Source organism: Prionailurus bengalensis, chromosome E2 (assembly GCF_016509475.1).
Source record: "Prionailurus bengalensis isolate Pbe53 chromosome E2, Fcat_Pben_1.1_paternal_pri, whole genome shotgun sequence".
Lineage (NCBI taxonomy): Eukaryota > Metazoa > Chordata > Mammalia > Carnivora > Felidae > Prionailurus > Prionailurus bengalensis.
Genome location: NC_057352.1, coordinates 5,864,870 through 5,888,596, shown reverse-complemented (window position 1 = coordinate 5,888,596; position 23,727 = coordinate 5,864,870). Strand labels below are relative to the sequence as shown.

The following is a 23,727-nucleotide window of genomic DNA, read 5'->3' as shown; positions in this document are numbered from 1 at the left end:
ACTGCAGACCCTGCCTGTCTCTCGCAGGATGTGCCTTTCTACCACTTTGTGAAAAGTTTTTTTTAATTAAGTTTTAAAATTTAATTTCAATATAGTTAACATGCAGTATTACATTAGTTTCAGGTGTACAGTATCATGATTTAACCAATCTGTATACTACCCAGTGTTCATCATAAGTGTAGTCTTAATCCCCATCACCTATTTCTCCCATATCCCCACCCAGTTCCCCCTCTGCTAACCATAAATTTTCTAAGGTTCAAGGTCTGTTTTAGGGGGTGAGCACCTGGGTGGCTCAGTTAGTTCAGTGTCTGACTCTAGATTTCAGCTCAGGTAATGATCTCACAGTAGGTAAGATCAAGACCAGAATGTGTCTGGCTCTGGGCTGACAATGAACAGCTGGCTTGGGATTTCTCTCTCTCTCTCTCTCTCTCTCTCTCTCTCTCTCTCTCTCTCTCAGTCCCTCTACTGCTCTCCTGTTCACACACACACACACACACACACACACACTCTCTCTCTCTCTCAAAACAATAAAAAGGCTTTTTTTTTTTTTTTGGTCTTCCCCCCCCCCTTGTTCTTTCTTTTTTCTTTTTTTCCTTAAATTCCACGAGTGAATTCCTATGGTATTTGTTTTCTCTGACCGGCTTATTTCACTTAGTATAATATACATTAGCTCCATCTATTTCTTTGAAATGGCAAACTTTCACTCCATTTTTTGGCCCAGTAATAGTCCATTGTGTATTTATGCCACATCTTCTTTACCCATTCCTCTATCAATGGACACTAATCTGCTTTCCATACTCTGGCTATTGTAAATAATGCTGTTATAAACGCAGGAGTGCTTGTATCCTAGTGAATTAGTGTTTTCCTCTTGGTTGGGTAAATACCCAGCAATGAAATTACTATGTCATAAGGTAGTTACAGAATTAAATTTTTGAGCAACCTTCATACTGTATTCCATAGTGACTGCACCAGTTTGCATTCCCACCAACAGTGCAAGGGAGTTCCTTTGTCTCCACACCCAGCCAAGGGGCTTAGTGTTTCTTGTTGTGGAAATATATATATTTTTAAGTTCATTTATTTTTAAATTTTTTTTCAACGTTTATTTATTTTTGGGACAGAGAGAGACAGCATGAACGGGGGAGGGGCAGAGAGAGAGGGAGACAGAATCGGAAACAGGCTCCAGGGTCCGAGCCATCAGCCAGAGCCTGACGCGGGGCTCGAACTCACGGACCGCGAGATCGTGACCTGGCTGAAGTCGGACGCTTAACCGACTGCGCCACCCAGGCGCCCCTAAGTTCATTTATTTTGAGAGAGAGAAAGTGCAAGTGGGGAAGGGGCAGCGAGAGAGGGACAAAGAGATTGTTCTGAAAAGTTTTTGAGTTAAGCGATTGTCACTTTGATAAAATGTAAACTTTCAACACAAGCGGCCCGCACAACTCTAAAACTCTAGGGGCGCCCCGGGGCTCGGTCGGTGGAGCCTCTGACTTCGGCTCAGGTCATGATCCCCCACTATCAGGCTCCGTGCTGAGAGCTCAGAGCCTGGAGCCTGCTTCGGATTCTGCCTCTCTCTCTGTCCTTTCCCCCTCGCACTCTGTCAAAAATAAAAATAAACATAAAAAAAAAATTTATTGGGGGGGAGGGAACAGTCTTGACCCAGAGAACACAAAGCATATTCAGAGAGTGGGAATTTCCAAAAAAAAGACACGCCCAGGGATCGGCACCCAGAGAAAACCAGCACGCCTCCCCCCCGCCCCCGCACATCCCGCCCAGAAGTTTTGGCCTTGCCCTCAAGCCCCAGTCCCAGCGAACATCGCGTTTCAACGGGTGCCTAACAGTCCGCTCAGGTCACCGCCCTGTCAAGGCCCTCCGGATACTCTCAGTCCAGCGGCCATATTTGTTTTCCTCCCATTACCGGAAGCGCCCCTCCAAAGCTCCGCCCCATCCTGCCTGCAACGTTTGGGCCAAAGCGTGGCAGGTGCCTGCGTCCACTGCGTTGCCCGAAGCGCTTCACCTAGGCCCCGCCTCAACCCCGCCCTCAGCCGTTGCGCGTCGGGGCCTGGCCAATAGACACACCCCGCCCATTACCGGAAGCGTTCCCTCCAGGCGTGTCCCATGCCTGATCTTCCACCTGCGCTCTTGCGCAGTTATTGAAAGACCCGGAAGCGACTGGACGAAGCGAAGGTCGTATCGACCTCAGTGGGTTTTGAACTTTCGGTTTTGTACGTGAGTGTCTCCAGTCAACAGTCGCACACGCCCAGCGTCTGGGGTCTCAATACGCGTTAACGTCCCCTGCCCCGCGCCCCCTACCGCGGTGAATGGCGTCGCGGGCACACCGAACCGTGCTGGCGGCGCTGCCCGCGCGGGGGTCCCGATTGGTTTCGGTTCGGATCTTTCGGAGTCGGTCCCCGCCTGTGGTGTTCGGGGCCCTCGGGCCTTCAGAGGCCGCCTGCCGCCTTGTGCCCCTGGGCACCCGTGTCCCCCGCGCCGCGTGAGTCTCGGGAGATGGGCGTGCGGGGTGGATGGCAGCGCTCGGCGCCTGTGCCCGCAGCCTGGCGGGTCTGGGCCCATCGGGGCTCGGAGTCTGGCCCTGGGGTGGCGCAGACCCCGCCGCCTCCTGAGAATCCCCCGTGCAGCCCCGCATGTGGTGGGAGGACCGATGTCCGGGAAGAGCACGCTGTTGAGCGGGGGCTTTCAGGAGCGGGACCGAGGACGGGAGAGCGCGGGGTGTCAGAGCGCGGGTCACGTCCCGCACGCGAGGCTGAGGGGCCTTGTGGAAGCCGTGACTGCGGCAGGGAGGCCAGGGATGAGGAGAGAGAGACGGAGAATGAGGGAGGGAAGACCAGTGAGAGGGTCGACCCAGAGGGACCGTGGGAGCGGGCGACAGTAACTCGGGAGAAAAGAGCGAAATGTGGAGACAAGGGAGGCGCCCCAGGACAAGGGGGGCAAAATAGCAGAAGCACAAGCAGAAGTGGGGCCACAAGAGCGAGGCGCTTCAAACGCAGAGCGGGAAGGAGCAAAAGGTTGCGGGCGGGCGAGGCAGAGACAGCAGGAGAGGGTAGGATGACAGCAGGGAGGGAAACAGCGGTGCGAGATCCGATGGGGGTGCCAGTGAGCCGGGCGGAGGGGGTGTAACCGGAAAGCGGGTTTGGAACAGGGGGAGCAGAGGGGACACCCGTGCGTGGGGGCAGAGAGAGGCAGAAACGTATGGCGAGTGGAGCAGTCAGAAAGACTGGGGAGAAAGAGTAGGACAAGGTGAAATGGGTGTGAAGAGTTTCCCGGAAAGTGTAGGTGTAGGGAAAGGAAGAGAGGAAAGGGGAGAAAGCAAGGGAGGAGATGGGGAAACACAGGAAAAACAGCGGAGAGAATCAGGAAAGAGGGAGACACGAACAGATTGATAGAAATACAGTGCTTCGGAGGGAGAAAAAAGGGGGAACCCAGGTCTGGATGAGTGGTGGTTGATGGGATATGGGTGATTAAGTTGTGATCCAGTGACCTGTGTCTTCATAAGGTTTTTTAACTTGAAATTTGCTGGTTTGGGGGCACCTGGGTGCTGAGTTGGTTAGGCATCCGACTTGGGGTTAGGTCAAGACCTCATGGTTCATGAGCTCAAGCCCCATCACTGGCTCTGTGCTGACAGCTGAGTCTGGAGCCTCTGGATTCTGGGTCACCCTCTCTCTGCCCCTCCCCCGCTCGCACTCTGTCTCTCTCTCTCTCTCTAAAAAAAAATAAATAACAAGTGAAATTTGCTGGTTTGAATTGAACAGATGGGAAAAAGAATTACAGAACTCCTGCTTATATGGCTCGCGCATTTTATAATTATTTGCATCATAACATAGCTTGCATTTGCAACCTTAATCAGCCAGAGGGGAGAGACCTGTTTCAGTCAGTTATGGGTCACCCCCTTCTCTTATCCTGGGATGGCATGAAGAAGGTGGACTAGAGCAAGAAATTACTGAATCGGGCACTACATGATGCTTTTTAAAGCACTATCAAGTGTTTCTTTTCCTTTTAAATGGATTTAATTTTTCTACCTCTCTCGCATTTAATTATTACTATCTTTTTAAATAGAGGTAAATGTTAGTGTTTTGGATATCTGGTGTTCTGTAAATCATTAACTTCTTCAATAGGCTTTGTTGACATCTCAAACCAGCCCTTATTATTCTTTTCTAAATAGGACGTAGTTGGAGTTTTTAAAGCTTTGACCCCAGAAGACATTAGATTAAATGAAATTGCTGATTAAAAAATATATATTTTGTGTAGTTCAGATGAGCAGCTCTCCATTCTTTCTACTTTTTGTCATATGTTGGAACATTTTTTCTAATCAGTGAGTAATTTTACTATTTCACTGTGCACCTGGTGTGTCTACGATCTAGACAGAACCTAGTTTAGTAAGTTAGTCTAATATTGCACAATGTGTCTTCCTTGATGTGATTTGTCTATGAGTTAGGTGTCAGCTTTGAAGTAGATGCTCCCACAAGTCCCCCTTGTCCATCGTCTGAATATGTTGAAGGTAGGCTGTGTTGACTTGGAACTTTGTTCCAACAGAACCCATCTATTCATGGTCAGGAAATGTGCTCGGAGCTCATTTCCATAGCTGACCCAAATGTTAAGCAGCAAATCTCTGTGTTTATCATTTTATATGTTTAAAACATTTCCCTATAAATTCCTGGAAAAGAAGCACTAATTGTTTGGGATTAATGTGACTAAAACCATGAAAGACGTTTCTTTGGTCAGGCATATTGTGAATGATGCTGGAATTTTGGAATGATACTGTCTAGAACTTGCATATAGTCTACCATTTGTTGAAGTCTTTTATTTGTGTATTTTATCTGGCACAATATTGTAAAATTCTCCATAGTTTAGCTGATGGAAATTCTCTGATGGAAAATGTAACAAAGCAAATTCAGGGATTTGTGCCTTGTTTAAAATATTTTATGTATTTATCTGATTACTCACTTATAATTGACTCTTATACCTCTCTTTCCCTCATTTTTGTGAAAGCAGTACTCTCCTGATAGCCTCTTGGTGAAATGTGCTTTCATTTCAGGAACTGTTGACATTCAGGGATGTGGCCATAGAGTTCTCTCAGGAGGAGTGGGAGTGCCTGGACCCCGCTCAGAGGGCCTGGTACAGGGACGTGATGTTGGAGAACTACAGGACCCTGGTCTCCCTGGGTGAGGATAGTTTCCCTGCAGAGGTTGGGAAATGTTCTAGGCTATCTTTGTGTTTCTTTTGGGAGGCGCTTGAGAGTCCCTGCCCTGTTTGACTGAGAGTGAAGCCCTGTTGATCCAGAAATGAAAAGCTTCACAATGAGGTGTCTGGATTTGAAGTGCCCCCTTTCTTCCGATGATGTGCTCACTACATGCAGGTTAGTGGTGGCGCTAGAAGTTGAGGAGACACAAGACTTTATGTCAAAACTTTAAAACATCGGATTGCCTGGTTTTATTACTGTACTCTTGATTCAGTAGTTCTGGGAAGAGAGCTGGTTATGTGTATTTGTCAAACATTCAAGCATTTGGAAGATGTAGGTCGGTCACTGAACAAGTCTGTGAAATGCTATTCACAACCCGCCTGTGTTGAATGTCCTTGGTCTCAGCTGTCCAGGGACTGGGATTGGTTTATGGAAAAGCTGCAGGACATCATCTACCGGTTTCCATGTCAGCAAGACCCTCTTTCTGAGCTGAATATCATCTCCACTGTGGAGGAAGGAAGAGCCTTGCACGGCCAGGAGTGGGGTGAAACTAGCGGCAAAACCCAGGTGGGTGGGAAGGTATCAAAGATGTGAAGGCAAGTGAGGGTCAGATGGCAGAGAGGAATTGACTCCCTGAAATGTTGTTTGGGACATTCTCCCCGGGTGGGAGAGGTGTTTGGAAAAGAAGAGTTGATCTCTTGTGGGGTCTCAAAGGAGGGTGTTATTCTCCTCCTTCACCCTCTTCTTGGTGTGTGCATGTCTCCTGCCCTCCTCAGTGGTAGTGCAGCTCCTGGCGGCCACAAGGGCAAAGTCTTTGTCACGACCCAGGCATGCCCTTGTCTGCCCCCAGGAGTCCTTACTGGTTCGACCTTGGGGAGCACATGGAGGGCTGTTTGTAAGGGGCGTCTTCCTTCGTTGCATCTCCTTCTCTAGTCAGTCACACAGATCTTAGGTGAGGCCCCCTTCGTCCTGACTGCGGGCCTTCTCCAGCTTGTATCCTGTTTCATGTGCTTGAGTGACCTGTCATGATGGGAACATTCTTTGCATCTTGGGCCAGAGGCAGGTGCATGGGCTGTCCCAAGCCCTCTGCCTGCTCCATGCCTCTGCCATTTCTTCATTTCCACTTTCACGCTGTAGGGGCATGTGTACTGGGAATGGAGTGATTGTTTCGAGATTGTTACTCAGCAATGCTGTAAGGAGAGTGTGTGGTGGGGGGCGGTCGGGTGGGGGGCCCTTTGTTTGATCCCCAGTCCTTCATGGGGACCATATCTCGGGCTTTGGGCCATCAGCGTGGAGTCTGTAGTCAGACCCCAGATCCTATTTGAACATCCCACAAAATATGACCCCGTTTCCTTACTCTCCTATCATTTCTTTGTCTCCGACATGCTAGTCCACCTTAGTCTGGGAGTGTGGGAAAACCTTGGCTCTCCCTGATTTCATAGTCTCCTAAGTTTGTGTGGTTTTGCCTCTGAAACTTTCTTGGTTCTGAAATACACTTCCTCATCATCTGAACTTTTATTCTCGCATTTTGTGCTGTGATAACCCACCCTTTAGGTGCTGGACAACTTGTGTGGTGAACTCTGCCATGAGGAGTTTTACTGGGTAAAATAACATTCTGCATGGAGAACACTTAGATTTAGATGTCACAGCACCATCCTACTAAGTGGAGTTGTGCCCCCGAAGCACCTGAGTAGAGTGGTGAGCGTGTTCCAGGATGCTGGCATCTAGTGTAGCATGGGAGCCTGGAGTAGGGCTCTAGTGTCCTTCCAGTTTTTGGAGTGTCTCAAAGGTGTCCCTTGAGGGCACTGGGGCGATGGTGATAGAGTTCACTGAGGATCATCCCCCTTGATTTGGCATGAGCAAGTACAGGAATTTATTGTGAGGAGATCATTGCCTGCCTTCATAACCCCATCTATGAGACTGTTGACCAAATTATTGTTCATGCAACAATGTTCATTCCATGTGTATGCCCTTGTTCCTTCTTTAGCAAATAAGATTTGATTTATTGTATTGAATGAATTTATGAGTTCTTGATGCCTACATTATTGACCTCTACCCTATTTCTTTTGTTGAAAATGCTCTTTGCTTTGTTCTTCTGGTTTCCGTGTATTATAAATGAACTTGTTATTTAAATATATAATCATTGGTTATGTATTTTTTATGACACCCATAAGTGTTCTTTGTTTTGTAATTGTAATTTGTTGGGCTGTTTGACCATGGAATGAATATTATTTCATAAATTATAATTTGTTCCTGGATGTTAAGGGTTATGGTGGAGCTGTTGTCCAAAAAACCTATAATAACCTCTAGAATTTGCTACAAATATCATCATAGTGATTCTTCCTACATCTGTTTTGCTTGAGTTAATACTTGTCTATTAACAAATACTTTCCCATGTGAATGAATTTGGATTTTATTGGATATCTGGAGAATATTGTTATTGTTATAGTGACTATTTGTCGCTTAAATAGAAAGAAATGTATCCATAATTTGTTTTATAAGATATTTCAGTTTCTCTATAGTATATTTTAAGTTTTCTAAACATAATTTGTTGGATTTTGTATGAATTTTACAGAGTTTTTTATTTCAGTTAAAATGTTTTATTTTAAAAATCATCTCCCGGGGCGCCTGGGTGGCGCAGTCAGTTAAGTGTCCGACTTCAGCCAGGTCACTATCTCCCGGTCCGGGAGTTCGAGCCCCGCGTCAGGCTCTGGGCTGATGGTTCAGAGCCTGGAGCCAGTTTCCGATTCTGTGTCTCCCTCTCTCTCTGACCCTCCCCCGTTCATGCTCTGTCTCTCTCTGTCCCAAAAATAAATAAACGTTGAAAAAAAAAAATTTTTTTTAAATAAATAAATAAAAATCATCTCCCTACCTAGGTTCACAATGTAATTCTGGGTATACTGAACTAATCGTTAAATACCTAATTTTATTTAATAGGAACATAGCCAATATCTTGCATTTCATATAGTTTTTCATCACTGTTATGTATGACACAGATTTCCACACAATTTTTCATGTTCTGGGAATCCTGTTATTCATTAATTCATAAAGAGTGCTTTGTTCTCAGCTATTCTCTTGTTCTCTGGCTGTTATTTGTTCTTATGTTGTTTGTCACCTCTGCACAGCCACCTCCTCCATTGATTTCCTGGAACCGGCAAATACTGTTTTTGTCCTTAACTGCTTCTCATAAAACCGCCTTCATTAGAAGTTATTCCTTGCTCTTGGTCACGTGATCCTTAAGGTCCTCTGTTGTCCACTGATAATCTTTGTGAAGTCATGATTTGTTAATTTTGGGCAAGTGTACATTAATTTTCATTTTTTCATGAGAACTTTTAGTTTATCGATACATATAATAAAAACCCTCCTCACCTCATCTCTATTTCATGTGTGGAATTACATTGAGAAATCCAGTGATAGAGTATCAGGGTATTAGGGAAGGCCAGCTTAAGAGACACTTATTTTTATATGTTATAAACACACTTAGCTTCAAAATTTTCACATATTAAAATTGGAAAATACCTATTTTTACTTACTCATTTATTCTCTTAGATTGCTAATGTTCATTTTTATTATTTTTAAAAATTTATTGTCAAGTTAGCTAACATACAATGTATACAGTGTGCTCTTGGTTTTGGGGGTAGTTTCCCTTGATTCATCACTTACATATAACACCCAGTGCTCATCCCAAAAAGTGCCCTCCTCAATGCCCATCACCCATTTTCTCCCTCCCCCATATCCCCATCAACCCTCAGTTTGTTCTCTACATTCAAGAGTCTCTTATGGTTTGCCTCCCTCCCTCTCTGTTTGTAACTATTATTTTTCCCCTTCTCTTCCCCCATGGTCCTCTGTTAAGTTTCTCAAGTTCCACATATGAGTGAAAACATACAATATTGGTCTTTCTCTGACTGACTGACTTCACTTAGCACAGAAGACATCCAGATGACCAACAGATACGTGAAAAGATGTGAATATCACTCGTCATCAAGGAAATACAAATCAAAAGCACACTGAGATCCCATCTTAACACCAGTCAGAATGGCTAAAAATAACAACTCAGGAAACAACATGTTGGCGAGGATGTGGAGAAACGGGAACCCTCTTGCACTGTTGGTGGGAATGCAAACTGGTGCACCTGCTCTGGAAAACAGTGTGGAGGTTCCTCAAAAAATTAAAAAATGGAACTACCCTACGACCCAGGAATAGTATTACTAGAAATTTATCCAAAGGATACAGGAGTGTTGACTCATAGGGGTACATGTACCCCAATGTTTATAGCAGTGCTTTCAACAATAGCCAAATTATGGAAAGAGCCCAAATGTCCATCAACTGATGAATGGATAAAGAAGATGTGGTTTATATATACAATGGAATACTACTTGGCAATGAGAAAGAATGAAATCCTGACATTGGCAGCAACGTGAAAAATACCTATTTTTAATCCATTGTGAAATTAATCACTTAGATTGTTAGCTAGTTAAAAAAGAACACTTTATTATAGTGGAACTCACATAACATAAATCAACCATTTTCAGGTGAACAATGGCATTTAGCGCATTTACCAGTTGTTCAACTCCCTCTGTCTAGTTGTACATTTCCATCACTCCAATTTAACATCCGTTACCCATTAAGCAGTTTTTCCACATTTTGCTCTCTCCCCAGTCCCTGGAACTACCAGTCTGTGTTCTGACTCTGTTTATTCTTTAGATTTCCCCTTTTCAATATTATCTTGACTCTTCAGGGCCCTTTGCAGTTTCATATGTAATGGATCATGTTTTCTATTTCTCCAGGAAAGGTTTTTGGAATTTTCATACTGTGTATATAAAATTTCTAGACCTCTTTGGTGAATATTACCATCTTAAAAATATGAAATCTTCCAACCCATAAAATGTGGAATGTCTTTTCCATTTATTTAGGTATTTCAGCAGCATTTTATGCTTTTCAGTCTATAGGTCTTTTACCTCCTGTATTAAGATTATTTCTAGGTATTTTATTTCTTGGATGTTTCATCATATATGGAATAATTGTTAACATTTGCTTCCCATATTGTTCATTATAGTGTAAAGCACAACTGCTTTCATGTGTTGATACTCTTTCCTACAACTTTCCTGACATTATTAGGACACATCATTAGAGCAGGTTGTGTGTGTGTGTGTTTTATGGAATTTTTTATATATTGGATTATGTCACCTGGACATAGAGATAATTTTTCTTTTTCTTCCCTAATGTGTATTTTAAAAATTTCTTTCCTTTTTTGTCTTATTGGTCATATAGAACTTCCGGTACATTGCTGGATAACATTGATAAAAATGGGTATTCATGTCTTATTCCTTATCTTGAAGGGAAAGTGTTATTCTTTCACCATTGATGATGGTATTAACTGTGGATTTTTAATAATAGACCTTTAAGAAGTTAGTGAAGTTCACTTCTGTTTTTAGAATGCTGATGTTTTTATCATGAAAGAGAGTTCTGGATTTTTTCAAATATGCTGTAGACAGTGAGATGATTACGTAGGTTTTTCTTTTTCTCTTTTTACAAGAGTCAGATACCTAACCAACTGAGCCACTCAGGTCCTTTTTATTTTTTATTTATTAAACAAAATTTTTTTTTAACATTTATTTATTTTAGAGAGACAGAGCATGAGCAGGGGAGGGGCAGAGAGAGAGGGAGACACAGAATCTGAAGCAGGCTCCAGGCTCTGAGCTGTCAGCACAGAGCCTGATGGGGGGCTCGAACTCACAAACCATGAGCGAGATCATGACCTGAGCCGAAGTCGACTGACTGAGCCACCCAGGTGCCCCTCACCTAGGTCCATTTTAAATGTTATTGCATTTATCCAGCTAAAATAAGGGCCTCATATTTTAGCTGAAAAATCAGCTCTGGAAGTTATTGTGTGTCCTTTGTACATGATGCTTCTCCCTTCCTGCTTTTAAGATTCTACTTTTACCTTTGTCTTTCCACATACTGATTATGCTTTGTCGCAGTGTGCATCTCTCAGGTTTTAATTACATGTTCACTGAATTCTTAGATTTGTAGGTTCATGTCTTTTAACAGTTTAGAAATCGTCTACCATATTTCTCCTAATATTCCTTCTGCCTCCTTCTCTTTCTCCTTTCTTTGAGGGACTCCCATTGTTCATATATTGGTCCCCGTGATGTTGTCCTGCAGGATTATAGACTATGTTCATTTATATTCGTTCTCTTTGTGCTGCTCAAACAAGGTAATTTCAACTGATGTCCCTACCAGTTTACTGAATCTTATCTCTGCCTCATTAAATCTGTTATTGAACCTCCATGTGAAATTTTACTTTTCAGTATTTTACATTTCAAGTATTTTACATTTAAACTTGAGAATGTGTTTAGTTTCATCTTCCACCTTCTACCTCTTTACTGATACTCTGTTTATTTAAATGCTGATTTCCTGATTTCTTTTTAATTCTTTGTCCATCATTTCCTTTAGTTTAAATAGTTGATTTAAAGTGTTTGTTTAGGGGGCTCCTGGGTGGCTCAGTCTCTCTGTGTCTCAAAAATAAATAAACATTAAGAAAAAAAATTAAAAAATAAAGTGTTTGTTTAGTAAGTCCAGAGTTTGGGGTTCCTTAGGGCCAAGATTTGTTATTTATTTATTTACTTTTCTGTATGGGTCGTACTTTATTATTGTGTTGCCTTCTTTGTACCTTCTTGTTAAAAACAGGACATTTTGAATGCTGAAACTTTGGACATAATAATATTCTCCCTTTCTAGGGTTTTTTATGTTTCTTATGATTGCTGTGTATTGCTCTTCTCAACAAATTTTGTGTGGTGTATTTTTGTTGGTGTGTGTGGCTGGTGAAGACTTTGATTCACTTCTTAGTTAACTAAGTGATTCAACAGATTTCCTGAAACCACTGGAGCCAAATACAAACAAACTTTCCACACTTTATAGATGCACTGTATGTGTGTGCTGGAGAGTGCATGAAACACACAGGGTAGAAGTTTACGATGGTGCTTTACCCTTCACTTCTGCTTGCCCAGAATCTCATGGTCACCAGGAGGGTAAAAGTTTAGGGGGGCTTCCTATGTCTTTTCTCATGTGCCCGGTTCTGGGCATGCCTATAACCTTCTAGAGTCCCTGGAATATGTAAGGGATTTTCAAAGCCTTATTCCCCCGTTTTTCTCTCAGAGTTTTCGTTTGTCCCACTGTTTGCCCCAACTGTTACCCTTGCCCTAGGTGGCAGTGGCTACTACACTTACCTTTAAATGTTTGTGACAAATGGCCCTTGGTTGTCACTTCCACCTAGGTAAAGAGCCGAGGTAGGCCAAAGAAAGGCCAGCACTTTATGCCAGTTCAGGGAGCCAGCAAACAGATTAATGAAACAAATGACTAGCCACAATTCTTTAAAGGTCCTGACTGTCTCCTATGGTTTGGGAAGTCTGTACCCTTGCAGGCTCCCATCTTCAAGGTCACTTCCTCATTGGGGTGCAGGGCAGAGAGCTGGGACAAGTTAAAACAGCTCCCATTTTCTAAAGAGTGTGTCTGGTTGTTGGAATCCTGTGATTAATTTCCAGAGGTCTTATAAAGTTCATTATGACAGTTTTTGCTAGTTTATGTCCTGCTTTTGTAGAAGGAGGTACATATGGAGTTCCTTTCTTTGCCATTTTGATGTCACAGTTCCTCATTGTTAGTCTCTATAATATTACATATTTATCAGAACTTCTATTTCAAATGGGAGATTTCAACATATTTTCCATTTATGATATTGTGTGCTGCTTCTGAAATACAACCTGTTTTTTTCTTATGGGTGAATTATTTAAAAATCTAAAGTCTCTATATATTTTTATAAGCATACATATTAATTAATGCTAGATTTGTCTGGGGTTACAAACATGTTTGTTTTTTCATGATTAATAGATAATTTTTAGCATATATTATGGAATATAAACACAGAACACTGATTATTACATTGCAATGTATCTATTCTGCATGGATGCAGTTTTATAGTGAGTATACAGAAGAATATACTGTTATTCTTAAAGCTTTGATTTTTAAAAAAGTTTACTTATTTTGGGAGAGAGAGCATGTGTGAGCAGGAAAGGGGCAGAGGGAGAGAGAGAATCCCAAACAGGTTCCATGCTGTTAGCACAGAGTCTGACGCAGGGCTCTATGTCATGAACCATGAGATCATGACCTGAGCAGAGATCAAGAGTCAGGTGCCCCTTAAATTTGTTTTAATGTTTTAATGTTATGTACAATATGTATTTGATAATTAGGTTTAATGTCTATTTTTCTTTTTTAAAAATACTTTTAAAGAAAAGTTTTAATTGCTTAAAATATTTATTTTGAGAGACAGAATGTGCATGAGTGCATGTGAGTAGGAGAGGGGCAGAGAGGGAGAGAATCTCAAGGAGTCTCCGTGCTGTCGGCACAGAGCCTACATGTGGCTTGATCCCATGAACCATGAGATCCCGAACCGAGCTGAAATCAAGAGGTGTACACTTAACTGAGCCACCCAGGTGTCCCTCTATTTTTCTTTTAAATATGAGCCACCTTCATGCCTCCTGTTGGTTCCTGTGAGCTTTGGGGTGACTGTGGAATTTGAGTTTTTAGGGGTTATAACTTTTGATCACAGAGTATTTGTAAATAGAGTTCCTTGAAAATAATTTGAACTGAGTGTAATCACCCTTTCTTTATTGAGGAGTCTTATGCCCTTTGCATTTCTAAACATCTGCATACCATGGTTGAGAAAGGTAATAGCTCTGTTAATTATGAGTTTCATTTTTGGTATAATACTTTTCATTATAAAATATCCATCTTCGAACTCTGGTTAATAGGAAGCATATAATTCTTCATACCTTACAGATGTCTCTACTAGATGTATGAGCAAAGGATTTCTACCCAAAGAGGACATTAATAATGGGGAATTATTCCAAACATTAATTTTGGAAAGACACATAAGTCATGAGTTTGATGATTTTGATTTGAGGAAAGTCCAAGATGTGAACAAATTTGAGACTTAGTGCCTATATGAAGAAAAAAATTATGGAGATACTGCAACCCATTACACAAATCTCACCTGTAGAGATCAACAGTATCGTAAATTCTGGATAAATATTTTTATCAAGCACAATGTTTCTAAAGGAAGAAGTACATCTCAATAGTACAAACATGATATGACGAATAAGGAATTAAAAAACGAGATAGGCTATTCAGGAAACAAGAACAGGAACTCTTTGGACAATAGGCTTGTATTAAGCTTTCGTTCACATCTGGCTGAACTACAGAGATTTCACACCCAAGAGGAAATTTATGAAAGTAATCAAATTGAGAAGTCTACCAAAAAGTCCTCAGTTTCACAACTTCAAAGGATTCTTTCTAGTGTCAAAACCAACATTGTTAATAGACATGGGAAGGTTCTTATGCATCCTTCATTACTGACACAACAGGAGAAAACACCAATAGAGAAAAGCCTTACAAATGTAATGAGTGTGGGAAGTCTTTTATCCATTGCTCGACCTTTAGCTAATCATCAAAGAATTCATTCTGAGCAGAGACCTTGGTGAACCGCATGACCTTGGTGAACGAAATGATTGTGGCAAAGCCTTTAAGAGGTTCTCAAACCTCAGGAGGCATCAGAGAATCCATACTGGAGAGAAACCATGTAAGTGTTATGTATGTGGTAAAGATTTTACCACACAGTCACACCTTTGGGGTCATGAACGAATTCATACTGGAGAGAAGCCTTATAAATGTAATGAATGTGGCAAAGCCTTTAAGCATGTGGTAAGGATTTTGCCACACATTCATACCTTTGTATTCATAAAAGAACTCATATTAGAGAGAAACCATTTAGATGTAATATATGTGATAAGAAATTTACGATACCTTCACAGCTTCGGGATCATGAGCAAATTCATACTGGAGAGAAGGCTTACAAATGTAAGGAGTGTCACAAAGCCTTTTCTAGTGGTTCAGATGTTGTTCAACATAAGAAAACCCATTCTGGAAAAAAACAACAACTTATAAATGTAATCAGTATGGTAAAGATTTTATGGCAGTCATACCTTCAGATTCATGAGAGAATTCATACTGGAGAGAAGCCTTACAAATGTAATGAGTGTGGCATGGCCTTCAATCTTACTCAACTTAAGGAAGTTCATGATGGAGAGAAACCCTATAAATGTAACATATGTGCCAAGGCCTTTAGTCAGAATTCAAGCCTTTCGGTTCACCAAAGAATTCATACTGGGAAGAAACACTACAAATGTCATGAATGTGGCAAAGCCTTTAAGCACTACTCAAGCATCAGTAAGTACCATAATACACACAGAGTGAAGATACAAATGTAAAGTGCGTGGTAAAACTTTTATTAAATATTAATACCTTTGGGGTCATGAGAGAATTCATATTGGAGAGAATTCATAATGGAGAAATCAAATTCTACTGCAGTCATGAGATTCTTCCAAATCTCATAAATGTGGCAAATCCTTTAAGCACTATTCAAGCCCGAATAGGCACCACAATATACATAGAGTGAAAATATAGATGTAGAACACGTGGCTAGGCTTCTATTGAATGTTCTCAGCTTTGGAGTTGTAAGGGAATTTATACTGGAAAGAAACCTCACCAAAGAATGTAGCATGGCTTTCATGCCATGGCCTGGCCTCAGGATTCACCAAAAATTTCATGTTGGAGAAAACCCTACAAATATAATTAGGTGGTAAATTGCTTAAGCAGGTTCCACAGCCTACTGTGCATGAGAGAATTATTACTGGTGATAACGAAGTCTAGTTCTCAGGGATTAATAAAATCAAACATTACACTTTGCAGGAAAATTAAAACTCAAAATGATTTAAAATTCATGAGATGATGGGTGTCAAAGGAACAGGGACATCTGTGGAATTGCCCACTTATCTTCAATTTATACAGTCTTTTAGATTTCTTGATGAGGAGACTTTATTACTGACTTTGGACCTGCAGTTGAAAATCTGGTAGTGGGGGCGCCTGGGTGGCGCAGTCGGTTAAGCGTCCGACTTCAGCCAGGTCACGATCTCACGGTCCGGGAGTTCGAGCCCTGCGTCAGGCTCTGGGCTGATGGCTCAGAGCCTGGAGCCTGTTTCCGATTCTGTGTCTCCCTCTCTCTCTGCCCCTCCCCCGTTCATGCTCTGTCTCTCTCTGTCCCAAAAATAAATAAACGTTGAAAAAAAAATTAAAAAAAAAAAAAGAAAAAAGAAAATCTGGTAGTGATGGTCTTCATCACGGACCTTTCATGGGTTGCTATGTCACTGTCTGTGATAGAACCTTTTGTTTTGGTCCTAATATAAGTGTTTTTTTGTTTTTAATTTTTAATTCACTTGATTCATTTCTGGCATCTAGGAAGGCAGTTAACTTTGGTACATTAGCTTTGTATCCTGTCGCCTTGCTATAATTGCATACTAGTGTTTTATCTCCCATACTTCGGGGCATAATATGAAATAGTTGACTACTGTGGTGACAGATGCCATTGTTTTGTTCCTGGCATGTAAAGAAAGGACTCTCTCATCATACTAATATCGAGTGAATCTTGCAGTCATTAAGTACAACTTGGTCATGGGCAGGTCCTGTTGTACTATGTTAAAATCACAGTATCTGGAGTTATACTAAGATCTCAGAAACTTTACACATAACTGATATTGACTTAGAAAAATAAATCTCTACACATAAATAGAAACTGGTCACAGCCACAAGTATAAATACCATATTTATACCATAAATACCATAACTTGGTTATGAAAACACCTAAATGTATATCTAGATTATTGGAAAAACATCACCAACCATCTTTTTCTGTGTATCATGTTGATTACATGATGCGATTTTTTTTTTTTTTACCACCCCCAGTAGGTTTAAGTCTGCAGCCTGCTGCTAAACAGGATGTGAAGGTACTGAAATCACTCAATACTATGACTCTGAATCATCTTTAGAATGGAAAGAGTAGTAGGTCCCACCCTAGATTTGTGAGGAATAAAGACATTAACTGCCCTTATAGCATAGAATTTTACATTATAGGTGTGCTGTTGTCCTTACCTGGAGGGTTTGCCTGAGGGGGAGGGGGAAAAAAAAGGTAACATGGTATCTATTTCTTAAATCTGATGAATTTTTCCTGTATCCATTTTTCTTACATGGCTGATGCAGTCCCAGGACCGCAGTACAATCTGGGGTTGTCATGTGAGATTCTCATGTGAGATTCTCACATGACATGAAGGAACGCTTTATGATGCAGCATAAGATGAATTTTGCAAGCAGTGAAATTCTCCATAAACAAAATGGATCCATGACTTTCATGTATAATTGCCTTCTTCCCAACTGTTGAGAGTTCAATGAAAGTTCCACAAGTCACTTGTTTGTGAACACGGGGGTCCATGCTGTGAAACCTCTTTCATGCCAACATGGCTGGTAGGCAGTATTACATAATACAGCATAATCTACAGAATCTACCTTCTGAATATCCCCAAATTGATGTCCAGCACTGCTTTTTTTTTGTTTGTTTTAATGTGCATGAATTAAATGCATGGAATGATTTGATAACAGGATTCAATTCTCTTTCGGTTACATGTAGGATATTTGCAGACATTTAAAACAGGATGCACAATGTAAATGCAGTCAAGTAAAAAAATCTATGAAAATGGTTTCTGGGTGTCACAATCTTGAAAGAATTCTTCCCAGTGTCAAAACCAACACTGGCATCAATGTAGGAAAGTTTTGATCCTTTCTTTGTTGATAACAAAATATCACAGTTATACATATTACAAAGAAACTACAAGTGTAATGAACTTGGAAAGTCTTTAGACAGGACCAATCTTCACTAATTAGAAATTCATACTGGGGAGATCTTAAAACTATACTCGTAGGCCACTGTATTTAACCAACAATCAAACATTACTAAACATCAGTAAATAAATACCTCAGAGAAATCTTAAAATGTAACAGACATGGCAATGTTTTCATCCAGCACTCAATCCTAGTGGGATGATCACATTACTTTTAAATAAAAACTTGAGGGGTGCCTGGGTGGCGCAGTCAGTTAAGCGTCTGACTTCAGCCAGGTCACGATCTCGTGGTCCGTGAGTTCGAGCCCCGCGTCAGGCTCTGGGCTGATGGCTCAGAGCCTGGAGCCTGTTTCCGATTCTGTGTCTCCCTCTCTCTCTGCCCCTCCCCCGTTCATGCTCTGTCTCTCTCTGTCCCCAAAATAAATAAAAACGTTGAGAAAAAAAAAATTTAAATAAAAACTTGAAAATTTTACCAGTAATGATACTCAAACCTTAGTAAAAGTAATTCAAATATAATGAACATCACAAGGCTATAAGCAATGCTTAAAGCTTATAAAATGCCACATAATGTATATGGTAATGAAACCTTACAAACTTAATATAAAAAGTTTTGTATCCAAAATGCCTTTATGTCTTCAAATATTCTTAGTGGAGAATTCATCTTTAACATGTATAGATTTTAGATAAACATATTTCATGGTGGATTTTAACTCATGGATATTGTATTAAAGATTACTGAAGGTATAAATGAGACTTTTGGAAAGTTGATAATTTAGCTTCACTTTCCATAGAGTTCATATGATGAGAATTCACATGCCTATTAAATGGCCCTGGAAATATTGCAAAGGTATTCGTTAAATGACAATAAATCCAGTTTTCTAAAGAATATGTACCTTGGCACAAAAACAGACACATAGGCCAATGGAATAGAATAGAAACCCCAGAACTAGACCCACAAACGTATGGCCAACTCATCTTTGACAAAGCAGGAAAGAACATCCAATGGAAAAAAGACAGTCTCTTTAACAAATGGTGCTGGGAGAACTGGACAGCAACATGCACAAGGTTGAAACTAGACCACTTGCTCACACCATTCACAAAAATAAACTCAAAATGGATAAAGGACCTGAATGTGAGACAGGAAACCATCAAAACCCTAGAGGAGAAAGAAGGAAAAGACCTCTCTGACCTCAGCCATAGCAATGTCTTACTTGACACATCCCCAAAGGCAAGGGAATTAAAAGCAAAAATGAACTACTGGGACCTTATGAAGATAAAAAACTTCTGCACAGCAAAGGAAACAACCAACAAAACTAAAAGGCAACCAACGGAATGGGAAAAGATATTTGCAAATGGCATATCGGACAAAGGGCTAGTATCCAAAATCTATAAAGAGTTCACCAAACTCCACACCCGAAAAACAAATAACCCAGTGAAGAAATGGGCAGAAAACATGAATAGACACTTCTCTAAAGAAGACATCCGGATGGCCAACAGGCACATGAAAAGGTGCTCAGCGTCGCTCCTCATCAGGGAAATACAAATCAAAACCACACTCAGATATCACCTCACGCCAGTCAGAGTGGCCAAAATGAACAAATCAGGAGACTATAGATGCTGGCGAGGATGTGGAGAAACGGGAACCCTCTTGCACTGTTGGTGGGAATGCAAATTGGTGCAGCCACTCTGGAAAACAGTGTGGAGGTTCCTCAGAAAATTAAAAATAGACCTACCCTATGACCCAGCAATAGCACTGCTAGGAATTTACCCAAGGGATACAGGAGTACTGATGCATAGGGGCACTTGTACCCCAATGTTTACAGCAGTACTCTCAACAATAGCCAAATTATGGAAAGAGCCTAAATGTCCATCAACTGATGAATGGATAAACAATTTGTGGTTTATATACACAATGGAGTACTATGTGGCAATGAGAAAGAATGAAATATGGCCCTTTGTAGCAACATGGATGGAAGTGGAGAGTGTTATGCTAAGTGAAATAAGCTATACAGAGAAAGACAGATACCATATGTTTTCACTCTTATGTGGATCCTGAGAAATTTAACAGAAATCCATGGGGGAGGGGGAGGGAAAAAAAAAGGTTAGAGTGGGAGAGAGCCAAAGCATAAGAGGCTCTTAAAAACTGAGAACTGAGGGTTGATGGGGGGTGGGAGGGAGGGGAGGGTGGGTGATGGGTATTGAGGAGGGCACCTTTTGGGATGAGCACTGGGTGTTGTACGAAAACCAATTTGACAATAAATTTCATATACTGAAAAAAAAAGGAATATGTACTTGAGCAGGATTGTAATATACACCTTACAGAACATTTAGAAATAGAAAAGAAACAATTTTTCATGATTAGTTACTTTGGATAAGAGTAAATTTAATAGGTCATTTTGTATCAAAAAGTCAATTATGAAATGCTTAGAAATTTTCTTTTTCTTTTTTTTTTTTTCAACGTTTATTTATTTTTGGGACAGAGAGAGACAGAGCATGAACGGGGGAGGGGCAGAGAGAGAGGGAGACACAGAATCGGAAACAGGCTCCAGGCTCTGAGCCATCAGCCCAGAGCCTGACGCGGGGCTCGAACTCACGGACCACGAGATCGTGACCTGGCTGAAGTCAGACGCTTAACCGACTGCGCCACCCAGGCGCCCCAGAAATTTTCAATTAATATATGCATTGGGTTCTGCTATGGTCCAGACAGTATTAACTTTTTCTATTGTGGATTTTGATTTTTTCCCCCCAGAAATTTGATGTACTCAAGTCTTAAGTTTCTCAAAAAAAAAAATCGCCTTTAAAAAATGTAAAGTGAATTTGAAGTTATATTTAGAAATTAAGCACCCTACTCTTGATTTCAGCTCAGGTCATGATGTCATGGTTGGGAGATCGAGCAAGGAGCCTGATTGGGATTCTCTCTCTTCCCCTCTCTCTGCCCCTCCCCACTTGTGTGCACATGTGTACTCTCCCTCTCTCAAAATAAATAAAGTTAAAAGAAATTACTGAGAAGTGAATTATGTCACAAAGATTTACCTCAAGTTACTTGGGCTTATTAGTCACCTTTAGTGTGGAACACGGTGACAAATATAAAGTACAACTCAGATCTTCATTTTATTTATTTATTTATTTATTTATTTATTTATTTATTTATTTATTTAGCAATAGTCTTAGCCCCCATCTCCTACATCCCAGGTCTTGGGCCTATGAACATCTCTGGAAATGAGCACAGGATTGAGGGATTGAGCACGTAGTGAATGTAGATAGAGATGGAAGTGACGTTCTGAAAAATACTGGTAAAAGCACATTTCACATAAGCAGAGTACTGTATTTCACATTTCAGTATGCATTCCCTGCATACACGGGCACTCCTTGCTTAGTTAAACTGCTTAAGTCTAATGCAGGAGACATTTCTGGATCCAGCCATGGCCCCACATCACTCCCCAGGTAGAACCTGGTCCCAGCCCGGGCAGTACTCACCTCTCCCAGGATTTGCATCTCTACCTCTTCGGGAAAAGAGGTTTTCTTCAATTAGGTTCTTAATTTCAAAGTAGTAAACATTCCGTGTTAAACTAGTTGCAGGTATACAATATAGTGATTCAACAATTATAAAACTTAGTGCTCATCATGATAAATGTGCTCTTAATTCCTATCCTTTATTTATCCCATCCCCCATCCCACCTCCCCTCTGGTAAGTTTCAGTTTGTTTCCTATAAAGTCCATTTTTGGGGTTACCTCTCTTTTCCTCCTTTATTCATCTATTTCGTTTCTTAAGTTCCACATATGAGTGAAATCATATGGTATTTGTCATTCTCTGACTTTTCACTCAGCATTATACTCTCTAGGTCCATCCAATGTTGCACATGCCAAGATTTCACTATTTTATGGCTGAGTAATAGTCCCTTGTATACGTACCACATCTTTATCCATTCATTTATCATGGAAACTTCTCTGCTTCCATAATTTGGCTACTGTAAATAACACTGCAATATACATAGGGGTGCGTGTGTCCTTTCAAATAAGTGTTTTTGTATTCTTTCATATTTACCAAGTAGTTCCATTTCTGGTAGGAAGGTAGTTCTACTTAACTTTTTGAGGAACCTCCATACTAGGGTCTTCCACAGTGCCTACACCAGGTTGCATTCCTGCCAACAGTGCAGGAGGGTTCCTTTCTCTCCACATCCTTGCCAAAACTTGTTTCTTGTCAAAACACTTTTTGAGGAAAGCCATTTTCACCTAGATTAAACGTAACCGTATTAGCATTGAGAGCCGAATGCTAACTCGAAGCTCTACCTCAAACTATTGAAAACACCAACGTAAATAGGCAAGACGCCATCCTGTACCACAGGACGGGCCAGAAATGGACAGGGTTGGAAATTCCAAACAAAGACACGTCCCGGCCCTGGGGCCCAGAGGTGTTCGGGCCACACTCGGGCAGGTCCTTGAGTCCTGGCCTCGTCCCCAGGGTCCAGCTCACAGCTGTACGGGCTGGCTGAAGTCAGATCTGTACCTCCACGTTCAACCCAGACCCAGCCCGGCGGTCGTGGCCTCGTCCTCTGGCCCCAGTCCGGGCGGCCTTGGGCTCGCCAAGTTCCGTAAGCTCTTGGCCGACGTTCCGCCCGGGCCCGCTCTCCCGACAACGTGGCGTCTACGGACGTATCCACTTCTTCCTATTACCGAAAGCGCTCCCGCAAAGCGCCCCATCCCGTCCCATGGACCGCGGCCAGGCCGGACCTGAGAGCGCGAACCGACCCGAGCCAGAAGCGCTCCACCCAAGCCCCGCCCAAGCAGTGCGCATCCGGGACGGCCTCGCTCTCTCCTCGAACAGTACCGGAAGCCGTCTCTCTAGGTCCAGTCTTCCACCCGCGTTCCTCCTGTGCGCACGCGCTGCGTTTCACCGGCCGGAAGCGGCTGCGGGAGCGGACGTCAAATCCGTCTCTGCGTTTTGAGCTTTCCGTTTTGTACGTGAGCGTCTCCAGTCCACAGTCGCACACGCCCAGCGCCTGGGGGTCTCAACGCACGTTAGCGTCGCCTCCCCCGCGCCTCCCACCGCGGTGAGTGGCGTCGCGGACACACCGAACCCTGCTGCCGGCTCGAGGGTCCCAGTTGGTTTCGGTTCGGATCTATCTTTCGGAGTCGGTCCCCGCCTGTGGTGTTCGGGGCCCTCGGGCCTTCAGACGCCGCCTGCCGCCTTGTGCCCCTGGGCACCCGTGTCCCCCGCGCCGCGTGAGTCTCGGGAGATGGGCGTGCGGGGTGGATGGGAGCCCTCGGCGCCTGTGCCCGCAGCCTGGCGGGTCTGGGCCCATCGCGGCTCGGAGTCTGGCCCTGGGGTGGCGCAGACCCCGCCGCCTCCTGAGAATCCCCCGTGCAGCCCCGCATGTGGTGGGAGGACCGATGTCCGGGAAGAGCACGCTGTTGAGCGGGGGCTTTCAGGAGCGGGACCGAGGACGGGAGAGCGCGCGGTGTCAGAGCGCGGGTCACGTCCCGCACGCGAGGCTGAGGGGCCTTGTGGAAGCCGTGACTGCGGCAGGGAGGCCAGGGATGAGGAGAGAGAGACGGAGAATGAGGGAGGGAAGACCAGTGAGAGGGTCGACCCAGAGGGACCGTGGGAGCGGGCGACAGTAACTCGGGAGAAAAGAGCGAAATGTGGAGACAAGGGAGGCGCCCCAGGACAAGGGGGGCAAAATAGCAGAAGCACAAGCAGAAGTGGGGCCACAAGAGCGAGGCGCTTCAAACGCAGAGCGGGAAGGAGCAAAA

The 23,727-nt window shown here is 42.6% G+C and overlaps 1 protein-coding gene across 1 annotated transcript; it reads left to right on the top strand.

Moving 5' to 3' along the window:
* The first annotated feature begins 12,168 nt into the window (after window positions 1-12,168).
* LOC122495250 (zinc finger protein 677-like) lies at window positions 12,169-15,535 on the top strand. The gene is given in 4 exon segments (XM_043600996.1): window positions 12,169-12,222; window positions 14,687-14,962; window positions 14,965-15,130; window positions 15,218-15,535. Coding segments are annotated over 4 exon segments (792 nt in total). The 3' UTR covers window positions 15,514-15,535.
* Window positions 15,536-23,727: the final 8,192 nt, after the last annotated feature.